Source organism: Pan troglodytes, chromosome 22 (assembly GCF_028858775.2).
Source record: "Pan troglodytes isolate AG18354 chromosome 22, NHGRI_mPanTro3-v2.0_pri, whole genome shotgun sequence".
In the NCBI taxonomy this organism is placed as follows: Eukaryota; Metazoa; Chordata; class Mammalia; order Primates; family Hominidae; genus Pan; species Pan troglodytes.
Window position 1 is genome coordinate 30,120,136 of NC_072420.2, and position 16,802 is coordinate 30,136,937.

The 16,802-nt window shown below is 38.1% G+C and overlaps 1 protein-coding gene across 20 annotated transcripts in view; it reads left to right on the plus strand.

Moving 5' to 3' along the window:
* The window catches only part of BACH1 (BTB domain and CNC homolog 1), a 451,645-nt gene that overhangs the window by 32,658 nt on the left and 402,185 nt on the right, over positions 1-16,802 (plus strand). For 6 of the 20 annotated variants that reach the window (XM_009449529.5, XM_001161721.6, XM_054675105.2 and 3 more), the window contains one exon: positions 11,400-15,123. The exons of 13 other annotated variants lie outside the window; for them this stretch is intronic. In XM_009449529.5, the coding sequence (XP_009447804.1) occupies positions 11,400-11,834 (435 nt within the window). In that variant the 3' untranslated portion in view covers positions 11,835-15,123. Of the gene's footprint in view, positions 1-1,073; positions 15,124-16,802 lie in introns of those variants that run through there. One more of the 20 variants, XM_063803729.1, reaches the window with a different exon arrangement.

Genomic DNA, 16,802 nt, shown 5'->3' on the forward strand with positions numbered 1-16,802 from the left:
TATAGTACTTAGTACTTTTAGAGTGTGTATCAGTAATACCTTTAATAAACACTGGTGTTCTTTCTTATTCAGTTTTGAATTAAACCCTTACCTGCCTTTAGAAGGAGTATAGCATTTTGAGCTTCAGTTTTTATTCTGTGCTGCAATACAGAGATGCTTTTTACACTGTTAGGTTATGTGAAGCTAGTGGAATGAAATCTACATAAAATTGTACTACTGAAGTTCTTAGTTATGCTTCTTAGTTCTTCTTCTTGCTCTTTCTCGTCTGCCAGCTATAATTTATAGTAGTTCATAGAGTTTATCCAGTTTTCTTACTCCTCTAAAAATAAAAATAAAAGCGAAACAAGACTATTCTAGTTTATTTCGTAACTTTATTTTATAAATGGATACTAAGCAAATATGTTTGAGAGTAGCTATTATCCTTTAGAACTACTCTATTTCTTGGCTCAAGGGTTTTATTTTTTTGATACAAATCAGACATTGGTTTGCTAGATTATTGATATTGCTACTAAATTTCAGATATCTAGGATGAAGAAGCCTTGCTATCTTTGGGCTTTCTTCTCCCTCTGCCTTTCCTTCTTAGAGAGGTGGCAGATACAGTGGTTAAAATTGTGGGCTCTCAATCAGATGCTTAGTAACTTTGGGCAGGTTAATTTCTCTGTGACTTGGGGTTTTCATCGGAAAAATAGGATAATACTAGTTCCTACTTTATAGATTAGGTGCTTATTTGGGGGAATTAATTGAGTTAATCCATCTGAAGAACTTAGAACAATGCCTGGCACGTAGTAACTACTCAATAAATACTATGTATTTATTATTATTTTCCATTTTCTACTTTTTAAAAAATTTTATTTGGTTTATTTATTTATTTATTTTTAGACAGAGTCTTGCTCTGTCGCCCAGGCTGGAATGCAGTGGCATGATCTCGGCTCACTGCAACTTCCGCCTCCCGGGTTCAAGCGATTCTCCTGTCTCTGTCTCCCGGGTTCAAGCAATTCTCCTGCCTCAGCCTCCTGAGTAACTGGGATTACAGGCACGTGCCACCACACCCAACTAATTTTTTGTATTTTTAGTGGAGAACAGGGGCTTCACCGTGTTAACCAGGATGGTCTCGATCTCCTGACCTCGTGATCCACCCGCCTCAGCCTTCCAAAGTGCTGGGATTACAGGTGTGAGCCATTGCATCCGGTCTCCATTTTCCCTTTCTTAATTGACCTTCTTCCTAATGTCTCTGCCTAAACTGTAAACTCTGTGTTTGGTATATTGCTTCTGTCATCATAGTAAGGTTCCTTTCATATGGTCAGTGAATAACTACTGGTTAATTTTCAATACAAAGTAATATTTTGTTTCTCAGCAGTTTTTATGAAATCCAAAATCAGAATGGTCAGTATCCTGTTTAACTATTACATTAATTTGGACTCTTTGGCTTCAAGAAACAGACTTTTGATTGAAGAATGAATGAATGAATGAATGAATTTGTTGTAGGGAGATAGGTAACTCTCATTTAGAAGCTAGACAATGGAGCCAGGCCTCATAAATAACAGGGAACAGAAGTGGAAGACTCCTGGGAACCCAGGGACTTCTCTGTGCACCCGCTTCACTCTCTATCCGAGAGTGGCTTTGTGTGCCACTAAGTGCACATGGGAAGGGTGGCTGTGGCACAATGCCTGAATAATTTCACTCTCTCCAGGGACTAATCCAGTCAGAGACTACTGTTTAGTCAGTTCTGAATTCCCAAGGAGAGGATCTTACTGGCTGAATTCACTCAGGTATCCTCTTCTGTGACTAGCGAGCAAGAACAAAATAGAAGAGTCAAGACCCTCCTTTCTGGGCAGGCACAGCAGACATCTGATAGTGTCTCCTGCACCTAGATAGGCGCCAGTCTGACTTCCAAAATAACCCCAGAGAAGTTGTGTTGGAGTTTTTGTATCAGAGTGACTCATTTGTGTTTCATCTTCCTTGAAGTCTCTACTCAGTCCTTCACACTACTCTCAGTTCTAGTGATTTGTACTGGCAAACTCCAGTTGCAGCGTGAGGGGTACATTACAAATTTCTGTCCTGCGTAGATGTCTTTCTCAGATAAACATAAACAGAAAATATGCTGCTTATTAGCTAATATGAATAAGAAAGCTGGCCCGTCTAGAAGGAAAAGAATTTGACGTTTAAGATAGTTATTATGGTAAGAAGTTTACTTGGACCCTGGTTGTTGGGTGATGTTATGGATCTTGTCTTTTGTAAACAGAAAACTAGGAGGGTTACAGCCAGAGGTTTATACTTAGTAGCATGGAGAGTTGAGAATAGAGAGGAAGGAATGTGAACAGATATTTGTGTATATTTTAATCTCATTGAGATGTTACTTTTTGAAAGTAACATGGCCAATAAAGAAGCAGTATTCTTAGTCTTTATAGTCTAAAGATTGTAACAAACCTATTTAAGGGAAATTGCTTGTTTAATAATTAAACAGCCATTTGCACATAGTGAATGACTGGTTGGCTTTATCATATTAATAGATTCACAGTATTTATTGCTCTGGTCTAAAAATATTCATGCAGAGGGCCCTATATTCTAGTTAGTTTGGTCTTTGGCTATTGGCTGTTTGTTTTCCTAGAGAGAAATCTTGGAACTTTTTGCAGTTCGTCCTGAGGGTAATGGCATAATAGACTCTGGATGGATCAGCATGTGATAAAAAGGGGTTTGATTACAATAGAATAATTATTCTAAAATGTTTGCAAAGTGGGTTAGTATTATAATTATGTATAAAGGAATAAAGGACACTTTTATTAAAGTCTCAGTGTGTTGGGACAAAGGGAGATGTGAGTTAGCATTTAGTAAATAAGGTATTTCTCAACAAGAAGTTCTGTCAGAGTCTAATAGAACCTTTGAAGAAAAGGTGTGTATTTATTTGGTGGAAAAATGGATGGTATTGACTTTAGCATTTATTTTGAATTTTATAGTATGTTAGAGGTTAAGCATTAATTTAGCATTGCTTTTATTACAAGGACTGAATGCGCATAATGCATAAGCCAGTAACATGACTTTGGTTTTTTTGTTATTGTTTTTTTTTTTTTTTTTTTGAGGCAGAGTCTCGCTCTTTTCGCCCAGGCTGGAGGTCGGTCTTGGCTCACTGTAAGCTCCGCCTCCTAGGTTCACACCATTCACCTGCCTCGGCCTCCCGAGTAGCTGCGACTACAGGTGCTGGCCACCATGCCTGGGTAATTTTTTTATATTTTTAGTAGAGACGGGGTTTCACTGTGTTAGCCAGGATGGTCTTGATCTCCTGACCTCGTGATCCGCCCGCCTCAGCCTCCCAAAGTGCTGGGATTATAGGCGTGAGCCACTGCGCCCGGCCGACTTTTAAAACTAACAATTATAAAGTCTTTGGATTCAACTTCTGTTCATGTGTTTAACTTATGAAGCTCTTGTCTATGTAGCTTTCTTTACAAGGTCCAAGTTTATTCTTTTCTGGAAGATTAATTCAGAAGTTAGAAAATATACATATCTCTGATAACCATTTTAACCTCAGAGGTACCCTGAAATGAAGGGAGCCTCGCTTTTTGCAGAAAAATATTTACCAAAATGTATTTCTTTTAGAAAGTATCAAATATTGTTTTCGATATCAACTTGTAAGTGATCAGCAATCAGAATATTCACAAACACTTGCGCTCAGGGTTGAGGTGTTCAGACACCATTTTATTTCATTACTTTTGTCCATTATGATGGCACAGAAGTAAAACGACCTCATCCATCCTTAGTGATTTGCATTTTGTGGTGAAGATTATATTTTATTAAAAATAAACCTGTCCTATTCACAACTAGTCACAATTTACTGGCTGCTCGACCAAAGCGCACCCCAGTGGCCCTTCTGGAACCTGCCTTCTGTCATTCCGTGTTGTCGTTGAGCAGCATTTCTTGAAATGTGGTGTGTGTCCCATTGGCATCATAGTTATCTTGGGGTGCCCCTTAAGGTGGACATTTCTTAGTCTATACCAGAGCTGTTGTTAAGGCCCTGGACCTTGCATTTGATACAAGTCCAAGATAAATGTTATGTACGTTTTAAATTCTGAGAACTCACTGCATGATAGCACTGAGGTCAGACGGAGGCTTTGGAGACAAATGACTGGAAAGCCTACCTGGCCACTGGGTAGCTTTGTGGTCTGGGGCAATTGCTTAACCTCCAGTACCCACATTCCCCCGTTACTAATGTGGGATAAGAGTAACAGCCACAGCGGGGTTGATGCAAGGATCTGATGAGATCAGGGATGAAAAGCTGTTTGTACTGCCCAGCACGTGTTCAGGGCTCAATATGTATTAGTTGTACTTTAAATAAAAGTGGTTCTCTATTCTTCCTATAAGTATTTGCTGGTCACCCTACATGTTAAATGTTGTGCTTGGTACCAGGGTGTCAGAAATGAGTAAGACAGAATCCTCACTTACTTACAGTCTCATAGGGAGTCAAGTTCAAGTGTGTTCGTTTTTTCTTGAGCTTCATGTCAGCACCCCCCACCCTATTCAAAAAATTTCAAGCTTTCAGAAAAGTTAAATGAATGGGTACCATAAGCAACCATATACTCTGCATGTAGATTCTTTGATTTTTGACATTTTGCCACATTTGCTTTATTTCTCTATCTTGATCTTTCCGCCTTTGTCTCTCCACCTCAGATCATCTGTCTATACCTGTTGGTTTGTCAGTCTTTGCACCTCTATCTCCGTCTATCCATCTTGGTCCTTTTTTAACCCCATTTGGTTGATCTTGGTCTCTCACCCCTTGGTGTCACTGTCGTTCCTGTCCTGCTGTCTTGCTGGCTGTCATTCCTCACTCTGGCTCTCTTCCTCTCCTTTTATTTTCTGAATTGTTTGAAAGCTACCATATTATGACACTTCATCCTTAAATGTTTAAACATGCATCTTCTAAAAAGAGACATTCTTAGATATGACTAATACCTTTATTATGCCTGAGAATTTCAACACATCCTAAATATTATATCTAGTTTTTATTCAAATTACTCTGATTTTCCCATCTTTCATAGATGCTTTTTTTTCAAACGAGGATACAGTCATCGTATAATGCATTTGATTAAACCTGTTCAGTCTCTTAATCTAGAACAAGTACTCTTCATTGTTTTAATGACAATAACTTTTTGAAGTATCCAGGCCGGATTTCTCATAAATGTCTTACTTTAAGTTATTTGTCTGATTGCTTCCCCATGGCTTTAAGTCATTTCTCCATTCCTTTATTTCCCGTAAACTGGAAATGTTTGAGTTGAGGAGACTGAGTTTAAACATTCACTGGTGTTGTTCTTTATATTGTGTCGCCTAGGGAGGCAGGAGGTCCAGTGTCAGTATTGTCCTACCTGGGTAGCTGGGAAGTGCCAGATTGCTCCATTTTCAAAGTAATATTTTTTCAACCTGTGTTGCTTAGTTATCTATGATGTGTTACTTGGGCACTTTATAATTATCCCGTTCCCCAATACTCCTGCATCCTTTAGAATATGTTGATGACCTTCACTGTGATTACCATGATTACAAAATCATGATTTTTCTAATTCTTTCATTCTATTTACATTATTTTAGTTGGTATTCCTGATTAAAAAGGATTGTTCTTCCTTTCTTTCTCTTTTTTTTTTTTTATTTTTTTTGAAACAGAGTCTCACTCTGTTGCCTAGGCTGGAGTGTGGAGTGCAGTGGCGTGATCTCAGCTCACTGCAACCTCTACCTCCCAGGTTCATGTGATTCTCCTGCCTCAGCCTCCCGAATAGCGAGGACTACAGGTGCCCACCACCACACCTAGCTAATTTTTGTATTTTTAGAAGTGATGGGTTTTCATCGTGTTGGCCAGCCTGGTCTCGAACACCTGACTTCAAGTGATCTGCTTTCCTCAGCCTCCCAAAGTTCTGGGATTACAGACATGAGCCACCATGCCTTGCCTTTTCTTGTTTTCTCTTTTCCCTCCCTCCCACTCTTTGGAATCACAGTGGACTCATGGATTAATTTTTTCTGATTCAATTTGTTAGAATAAGTAATAGTCATTATTCTTTTTGATGTTGACATTTTTCAAATTTGGCCTGGGAGAGCCCGTTCAAGCCAGCTCCTGTCCTGTTGACATAACCATCTAGCACCTGCCATGGTCTCACTTTTTAACCTCTATTGTTTCAAGATTTGGAATCACCCATTTCTTTAAAACTCCTGGTTTCTTCTAGCAGTTATATTGGACTTTGGAAAGCCTACCTGCTGCTGGAGTATTATTCCTTCTGGGCCTTTTTCAGTGGACAGAGCTAGGAAATATATGCATCTGTGTATCAAATAAAGCGTTCATTATATCATGAATTCATATATATCAGGCTTCAGTAAATGAAAGTAAAAGGTACATTAGAAATCCTGAGTTTATGTAGTATTTCCAGTCCAAATTTAGCAGTATAGAGCTTTTGTCTTCACTTCTTTTATACGTTTATGTTTAATCTCTCATCACTTACAGGAAAAATTTTGGCTCCAATTACATTAGTGTATTGTTTCCTTTATAATATACAGTAAGTTCTCACTTAACATGAAATGATGGATAATGAAACCAGTTTTTTTCCTCATCAACTTTATAATGAAAGGATGTTGTAAAAATGAGAACACTTGGACACAGGGTGGGGAACATCACACACCGGGGCCTGTCGTCGGGTGGGGGAGTGGGGAGGGATAGCATTAGGAGATATACCTAATGTGCCGGGTGCGGTGGCTCAGGAGTTCGAGGCTAGCCTGGCCAACATGGTGAAACCCCGTCTCTACTAAAAATACAAAAATTAACTGGGCATGGTGGTGCAAACCTGTAATCCCAGCTACTCGGGAGGCTGAGGCAGGAGAATCGCTTGAACCTGGGAGGTGGAGGTTGCGGTGAGCCGAGATCATGCCATTGCACTCCAGCCTGGGCTACAAGAGCGAAACTCCGTCTTAAAAAACAAAATAAAACAAAAAAAAACTGAGTTAATGGGTGCAGCACACTAACATGGCACATGTATACATATGTAACAAACCTGCACGTTGTGCACATGTACCCTAGAACTTAAAGTATAATAAAAATAAATAAAAAATAAAATAAAAAAGAAAGGATGTGGAACAAAATGTTTATTGAGGACCTGGTGTGCGTTGTTTCTCTTAAAGTCAGTTTCCAAAAACCTGTCGATGATTTTAAGTGAGGGCACACTGTATAAAAAGTAAAAAAATTAGACAATCAGTATTACTATTAACAGTAAACAAATTGAGCAGAATTTGAGATTTATTTGCTTTTTTATGCTTAAATATTTCCCAGTGTGAAGCTTTAAAGTTATTTGAAATATTTGTGTTACCAATTTGGCATACAATTAATTTTTTTTTCTATTTATATTACTGGGATTTACTCTCATTTTTTGAGACAGGGTTTCACTCTGTCACCCAGGCTAGAGTACAGTGGCACAATCATGACTCACTGCAGCCTTGACTTCTTGGGATCAAGCAAATCCTCTCATATCAGCCTTCTGAGTAGCCAGGACTACAGGTGCGCACCACCATGCCCGGGTAATTTTTTTGTGAAGATGAGGTTTCGCTGTGTTGCCCAGGCTCCTCTCAAAACTCCTGGGCTCAATCGATCCTCCTGCCTTGGCCTCCCAAAGTGCTGAGATTTTAGGCATGAGCCACCATGCCTGGCCTACATTTTTAATTTGTTTTATTTTGAATGTAAAACGTTCATATGGTTCAAACGTTAAAACTATATTTTAAAAAATATATACTCCAAATCTTGATCTCATCTTCTCCTTATACCCTATTCATAGCTACTTCCTGTAGGTAACCATTTTCATTAGTTTCTGGATTTTTTTTTCCCTGTGTTTCTTTTCTAAAAATGTGTTAACATTTTATGTCTACTCTTATTATCCATCCTGCTGCATGGAAGTATTTTATATACATTTTTCTGTACTTTTTAAACTTAAGAATTGATTTATAGGAAATATTTTTTCTTAGTTCAGAGAGGTTGTCATTCGTTTTCCAGCTCCATAGTACTCAGTAGTGACTGTAATACAGTTCAAACCAGTCTTCTGTGGGTGGACAGTTGGGATCCTGCAGTGAATAACTGTATACTGTTTCATGTTTAAGGAGCTGTGTCTCTAGGACACATTCCTAGAAGTGGGATTGTTGGATCAAGGGTAAATACATACATAATTTTATTAGATATTAACAGATTCCCCTCCTTAGGAATTGTCATATTTGTCCTTCCAGCAGCAGTATATGTGTGTCTGTCTGTCCACACCCTCAGTCAAGATTTGTTGTCAGCTTTTGGGTTTTTTCCAGTCTGATAGTGAGATACCATGATATCTCGTGGTAGCTTTTATTTTTATCTTATGAGTGAAAATGAGCATTTTTGCTTATATTTCTCAGTGCCATTTGCAGATTTCTCTGAACTGCCTGTTCAGAGGTTTTACTTACTAAGGAACTATTAGTGACCATTTTCTAACGGTGAGTACTCTTTACCCTATCATAAAATTGTCACTTGTACTTTTGGTGCCAAATTCTTCTGTATCTTTATTGGGTGAGTTATATTTATGATCTTTTAAAAAATTATATTTGAATAAATGTTGTGCACTAGCTATTCAAAATAAGGATTTAGATGCAAAGGTTTTTTTTTTTTTTTTTTTTTTTTGAGACAGAGTCTTGCTCTGTCACCCAGGCTGGAGTGCAGCGGCACAATCTCGGCTCACCGCAACCTCCGTCTCCCAGGCTCAAGTGATTCCCCTGCCTCAGCCTGCCCTTTTAGCTAGGTTTACAGGTGTGTGCCACCATGCCCAGCTAATTTTTTTGTATTTTTATTAGAGACAGGGTTTCACCATGTTGGCTAAGCTGGTCTCGAACTCCTGACCTCACATGACCCGCCCACCTCAGCCTCCCAAAGTGCTGGGATTACAGGCGTGAGCCACTGTGCCCAGCCTGTAAAGATTTTTTGTTGGTATAAAATCCAGAATGGTACCAGAATGCCAATTTTATTCCTTTTTAAGAAATAGCTCTAATTAAAGGTGCAGCACTTCAAACGTGATTTATACAGTTGTTTTTATAGGAAAATGGAAATATATTGTAGGGATAGGTAGCAGGACACCAATAGTGAGTCCCACTCATGACTGTAAGTAGTGACTTTGGGAGGTATCTTAAATACTGATGTCATTAAGTAATTAACTTGAATTACTTGTATTTTACTTTTAGTTATTAAGCTGACTGCTATTATAGTAAATATGTGTCTTAAACTTAGAGTGAAATGGAAACTGCTTAGAAGCTTAGCTGTGTAGGAGTTAAAGTGCAGGGGAACAGATGGGAACATTTAATTTATAGAAATAATTCTGGTGGAGTTCTAGGGCTGTGCCTATTTGTTTTAGTTGTTGTGAAGAAGCAAGCCATCTTGTATACTTAAAGAATGATGTCATCCCTAATTTAGTGGGGTGGGAGGAGTGAGAGTATTTAAAGATCATGTGGATATTAAGATACAGAAGTCATAAAATATTTGTAATCTTCATAGTATCTGTAGGTTAAGTAGTGGTTCTAATTTCTGGGAGGAAGTTCAAGTACTCCTTATTTTGTTTAACCATATTTAATTTAAAAGACCAACCAGCAGTTGAAAATTTTCTATTGCTGTTTAGAATAGATTCATCCCAACTTTGGTAGAGGAGTCCATGGCTGAATATTGCCATGACTGAAGAAAGATTATTTCTCACTTTCTTCTGGAAGCTTTGTTTTCATCCTCCTTTGGATTGGCTTCTGAGAGACCATAAAAAGAAATGGGTGTTGATTGCATTTAATGGTTCCTACTGTGAACAAGCAGTAGGTACTGTTCTTGCCCTTTCAGTATCTGCAGACTCATTTTATCAGAAGAGTGCAACTGATAAACTTTGCATAAGAGAAAATGTACTGGCCAAACATTGATTTTGCTTACATACACATACTTAACACACACATTCTTGACCTACATCTATTTAAAAAAAAAAAAAAAAGAACTTGTATATAAAAATCTGAACAGATTGGAGAATACTTTGCCATATAAAAATTTAGTATTTTGTATTTATTGTATATTTTCTCAAAATATTACAAGGCTTTAAAATATTTTAGAAATAACAATAATTGGATTCATACATAATTTTATAGTAATACTTTTGTATAAAACCATAACAGTACTTTTGTATAAAGCAAAATTCGTTTTACCCTTTTAGTGACTTTTATGTCATAAAAGACTAAAGGATGGCACTTATAGATTAGCACTATGAACTAACTTGTCTCAAGGTTAACTGGCAGCCTCAACTCTCCAGAACCTGTCAATGAACAGAAAGCAAACAGAACAACACTGACTTGTTGAGAGTTGTGATAAATTTCATAAGAAAAACGTTTGACTTTCTAGCAAGTGTTTATTTACTCTTTTCTTATAAATACCTTGATTATTTGGTTTCCTGGCTCATAATAGATTAGAAGCAATAAGATGTTAGAACAAGAAGGATGAAATGGGATGATAATAGAAAAGACATGCTGTCAGCAGTGATAAGTGACATGGACAGGAAGGCAGGAACCAGAAAAACTTTTGAAAAATTCTATGGTAGACTTTCTTATAGGGGTAATATCTTAAAATTATAATAATAACAAAAATGGTAATTAGCAAGCACAAAATTACCCCCCCCCCCGAATTCTTCACACTTTAGTAACTCACCCACCAGCTGTCTCTAGGCATCTTAAATTCAGTCCCATCCCTTCAGTGGGTTTGATGTTGCTTAAATCAAGAGAGGTGTTGTGTGGATTACATAGCTGAGATTGCATGTTGGAAAACAGCACAATATCTGGCAGAGAATCTGCTCAACAAATGCTGGTCATTAGTTGAATCTTGCAATGCTTTGAGTCTCAGTAATTAAGTTATGCTAACTGTACTTTTACTTTTTTCTTGTATCCCATCCAAAATGCCATCCATACCTGTTATATACAGTCTGTAAATCCAGAAAGCTCCAAAAACCGTATGTTTGTCACAAACTCTTTTGACCAAAAAACTGCCCCAAATTGACATTAGACTACGTAGTCTTTATCCTGCTTTCTTCATTATTTGCTATTTTAATGTTTACCTAGAAATGTAAAGATAGTTGATAGGGAAGTGCTGCCCCAGGCCTGCTAGAGAAATTATGTGTGCACCCATACTATCTTTCCAAAACCTGAAAAATGCTTTGTGCCAAAATACATCTGCCCCAAGAGTTTTGGGTGGGAGATTCTGGGCCTTTAGTATTTAATGTATAATTGAATGGAATTGAAAGGATAAACTCCATGTGATCTTACTTGATGAGAAGCCCCTGTATATTATTTGATCGCCTTGGAAATGTTGATTGAGCTAATAAACACAAGCCATTGTGTTCTCTTTCCCCACTTCACAGCAAAGTGAAAAGGAGAGCTTGTTGAAGGAAAGAGATCACATTTTGTCAACTCTGGGCGAGACAAAGCAGAACCTAACTGGACTTTGCCAGAAAGTTTGTAAAGAAGCAGCTCTGAGTCAAGAACAAATACAGATACTCGCCAAGTACTCAGCTGCAGATTGCCCACTTTCATTTTTAATTTCTGAAAAAGATAAAAGTACTCCTGATGGTGAACTGGCGTTACCATCAATTTTCAGTTTATCTGACCGGCCTCCAGCAGTGCTGCCTCCCTGTGCCAGAGGAAACAGTGAGCCTGGCTACGCGCGAGGGCAGGAGTCCCAGCAGATGTCCACAGCCACCTCTGAGCAAGCTGGGCCCGCGGAACAGTGTCGTCAGAGTGGTGGGATCTCAGATTTCTGTCAGCAGATGACTGATAAATGTACTACTGATGAGTAAACTTGCATTCACTTCCTTCAAACCATCTAATTTTCTACTGAAGTTTTGGCAGCGTCTTGAAAGCCTAATATGACCATCTGTTGCTCAGCAATACCGTTTTTTTCCTTTAGTAGTTTGCCATAAGGGAATTTCCTTTAAGTCAACCATGATTTCTCCTTGATTTCTACAAGAGACAAAGAAATGATTTTGCCTCCTGGATATCAGAAAAATCCATGTGAAAATGTAGTAAACCTTTAAAACTCATGTTTTAAAGAATAATAACTCTAGTAATAACTCTTCCTGCTATTCAGAATAAGTAGGAGAATGAAAACTGCAGCATATCAGACAGCAATTTAACAGCTTGAAACATCTACAGATAGTTCCTACTAAAAGAAGTGGCCTGCAGAAGTTTAATAATTTGACTTTTTTCTAATATTTTAGTTTGAAAGAAAATTTTCCCAAGCAATGCTAATAGAGTTCTATTCTTAGAAGCAGGGTGTCAGCTACTGGGAATATTTTTGTAGAGCTGCATTGTGAAAAAAAGATGGTCTTACCTGAATCTTAGGGCTTTGTTCTTCGGCTCCTAAAATCAGGCTTTAAGCTACATTGGGAAGATTTAGTAAATAGGCAAGTGGTTGGCCTAAGATGGGGGCTGCTTCTCCTCTTCAGTATGGACTCTAGAAAGTCTGGCTACATGAATAGATTTAAGTGTCACTTTCCCTCCCTGCCCCCCGCTTCAGTCTCTACCATATCTGGTCCCATCATGGACTTCCTATTTCCTGGCATTTTTGTCCCTTTGGAAGAAGAAATAGGACTCAGAATACAGTGGCATGAGTGATTACACTGGCAGCATTATCTCAGGCTCCCTAGAATCTGGAGAGCTTACCAACATGTAAAGCTGTTCATTTTTCCACCGTGGGTCACCAATGCCAGAAAACCAGACATCACGGGGAAAGAATATTGCTTACTTTTTACCAGGAGTGCAGTTCATTTTTTTCACCCTATTTTTGAAGTCGTATGATTCACTTGTAAAAATGATTGTTACAGATAAAAAGTGTATCTGCAGCAACTCTGCAGGTTTGTGAAATAGGATGAAACTCAATCTTTTTCTATTGTGGGTTTGCATTTGAAAAGCAGGTTGAATCCTTGCTCTCTTCTCCAAATTTGGTGTGGTATAAAGACACACAAATCATTTTAACTTGGACATTTAAAGATCAGTCTTAGTGTTTGTTCAGTCCTGTTACAAAATAGATAACTGAGCACCTATCGCATAACATTTTGCAGTGGCTTTTAGCCGTGCTGGAGTTAGATTTGTTTGAGAGTCAAATGAAAGCTATGGATCTTCTCAGCAATTAAAAAAAATGCATATATTCACATTCACAGAAACATTGGCAGAACCCAGTTGTAATGGTACAGAGGAGTAGTTTATAGTGTTGATTTCACCAAAATCAGAGGGCTGAAAGAGACACTTTATAGACTGCATCCTGAGCCTAGTGCAGGGCTTGTCTAGCTAATGTGGGCAGCCACCACCCACTGTGTATGAACAAGTCTGAAGCAAGTTGGCCTTGCCCTTGAGAGTATATGGGGACCAGTCTTCATGTCTTGGAGTAATTTGTCAAATGTTACCCTTTTTGATCAGGGTGTAGGGGGAGGATATTGCTAGTATATTTTCAGTGGTTTGTATGTTCTCTCTGTCACTGACTTATTTGTAAGAGAAAATTAGTTGGACTTGTTTATTTTCTAGTAGCTTTTATAAGTACACTCAAGAATTTGTCAGGGAGAATAATTCTGATAGTGCATCCCATACTGCAAAAGAATTTGTGTGTGTGTGTGTGTATGTGTATGTATACATATATATCTCTCCATATAGGTATTTCTTTGATACTTGTAATTTTAAATTTCAGCTTCACGATATAAAATAATATAAGAACTTCTGGTTTACAAAATGTAAAATCTTAAGCCAATGGAACCCTTGATTTCCTACCTCAGTGTACACTCAACTATTGGTTGTATCAGTTTGTGTATGTGCAAATGTCAAATAATCTTTTGCTTTAATTGCTACTGTACTTGCTTTGAAAGATTACCTACTATTTTATGATAAAATGTAGTTGTCTCCAGAGCTTAAATATAATTTGTAAAGCACTTGGTTTAAATTTCTCTCTACCTATAAACAGTTTAGCATTAAGGGTTTCTATTAATGACACAGAATTATTGGCCAAGTGTAATTTCTTAAAATTTAGCATTACTTTAAATAGCCAGCATGTAATACAAGTAACTACACTACCTCATATCTACATGATTTTCAAGTTGTAATGCAGATGGACAGATAAAAAAGATTTTACGTTTGTCTTTTGGCCATAAGTGGGAAAGTTTTCTGTATATTGCATAGCATTACACATTTATGCCTATTTTAACATTAACTTCTAAAGAAGTTTTTTCTAAGAAAATGTTTCAAGGCAATATTTTTTTTGAGGCTGCCGAAGACAAATGACAGGATTATGAGTATACAGTGTATGCCTTTTCCTTCATGCAGAATTTTGAAATGTTTTCAGTTTGTATATTGCATATTCACATGATCATTGTTCACTATTTTATGAACTGGCTTTCTCAATGTTTGATGATTTTTTAAAAGCTGTTATGTTGAATTCAGTAAAATAACATTACCTTATTTTTTTTCTTATTCAAATTCTGGAACTATAGCAAATAATTCGTTAAATTGTCATATTCAAAACAAATGTGGATACAGTCTTGGTTCTCCATCTGTAATTTTTTTTAACAGTTTGCTATAGCTTACTGCTTAACTAATTTTAAATAAGGAAATAAGTATGTTAGATGCAGTAGACGATACAGGTTGCATGTGGACACTCAGTCACATTAACAACTTGGGAAAAAAATGGCAATGTTATGGTGAATTCTCAGGTGAACTTTTTTCAGTTATAAAACATCTATTTTGAATCTGTAAATATTTTAAATGTTTTATTAAGGCATGTAATAAACTATTCTTTGAAACTTGTTGGGTAGAATGAAAATTAAAGCCATAATGGTAAAAGATGGCATACTGATTATAAAAGAAGCAGAAAAACATTGATTTTTTAATATCTTTCATAATATAATTTTCTAACAATGCAATAAAACCACTAAACTTTTGTGTCCATATTTTACTGAGACCATGTTTCATTAAAAGCATAGTTTCATAGTATTTAATTTACATTTCTCCCTAATGTTCTTACCCAAGTGTACCTGAACTAAAAAATGTTAGATGTTGGTGATAAATTGACAGTTAAATAAAATTCTCTAAAATTGCTTCTAATTGAATAGAATTGTACATTCCATTTTCATTTTCTCACTTCATGTGGATTTACTCAGTTTAGTCTTTTGATCGGTAATTAGTATATCTGAATTTGTAGGAGAGAATCTTTCCTTAGTTGATGATAATCATGCCTCAAAAAAAAAAAAAATTCCAGCATTCAGGTGTTTTAGGAAGCACAGATTTTAGCTTTGCTTCTGATTTTACTTAATGTTAGTTTGGATAGAGAAGTATAGGGACTCTTAAGGGGTATTATCTCTATCAGTCATTAAGTTTTAAAAACTTATCTGCCGAGTCAGCTCTTTGTATCCTATTCAATTTCCAACCAGGCCCTTCTGACCAAGCTTTGGGCAGCTGCTTAGCGGTATTGGCCATCCAGGGCAAAGTCTTCCGGTCTAGTCATAGTGATTCTCAGCTGGGGATGATTTTGCTTGCCTAGGGGACACTTGGCAGTTCCCAGAGACACAAATCTCGGGGGCAGGGTATAGGATATGGCTTCTAGGGGCAGAGGCCAGGACAGCCCTCAAAACAATTACCCGCCCAGGGTATTGATCTGGCTGACATTGAGAAACCCTGACTAGACCAGCGATGGAATCAAGATGACTTGTAAGAAAGTGCTCAGTTGTGTGAGATAGTGTGGTGGCTGCAAGAGTTCAAAGGAGACAGGGTGAGAAACGTGGGATTTCACCAAGCTTTGAAAGATTGTAGTCTGAATCGGGAGAAGGATGGTCTCTGGGGAGAGGAGGCCACTTGGCACAAATAAGCCTGGCGTGTTAAAGGAACAGAAGGAGGTTGTCACAGTGAGAGGGAGAAGGAGGAAGGCCCCCACTTGAGTGTTCACCAGTGGGTGTCCCGGCATCTTGCCCTACCCAGATTGACTTAAGTTATCGAAGGTCTGAGGTTAGACTGTAAGGGCTTTAAGAACAACAGAAGTATAGGTAGTAGGTATTGAGGTTTTAGAGGAAGGCCAAAAATAGCACCCTTTCCCTGGCCAGAGTTTTGAACCATTTGAGAAATAAAAAGTAGGTGAAGTCCATATCGCTGATGGAACCCAGCTTGGAACCATGGCTTTCTAGCTGTTTAGCCCAGTGAACCTGCTAAAAGTGCATTCTGGAATTAGGCAGACTTAATCCATCCACCGGTCACCTTGGACGACCCCAAAAGGGGCAGAGCTCTTAGAGGAGCAGAAAAATGTAAACAGGGAGCAAATTCCACAAGTAAGGGGTGGGCCGAGCCAAGTAGACTTAATGACGCTAAAAATTTACTCATTAGAATCAGGGACTACTACATCAGGGCCAGGACAAAGTACAAAGTGGAAGTACAAAGGCCAGAGGGTGTTTCTTGCCCTGGAGATTTAAACTAGGGAAGTCTTACGGAAGAGTGTTCCCCTTTCATGCTCCCCAGTTTAAGTTCTCTTGAAACACTGGCCCATTGCTCAACCAGGGCTGTGACTGATGGCCTGGAGGAGGAGAGCATCTGTTCCAGAAGGCAGACCTCCTCTCACCTTTGAGGCCACTTCCCAACACCAGCCTTTGCAGGTGTGACTGGCTTGGGCTGTCAGTGAACATTTGGTCTCAGAAGGCTCTGGATCCAGCAGTGTACTAGTAAGTAAATGAATTCAAAGGCTACTCTGTACCAAAGACTGAACATTTTTCTCATCCCTAATTCTCTCCTACCTCATC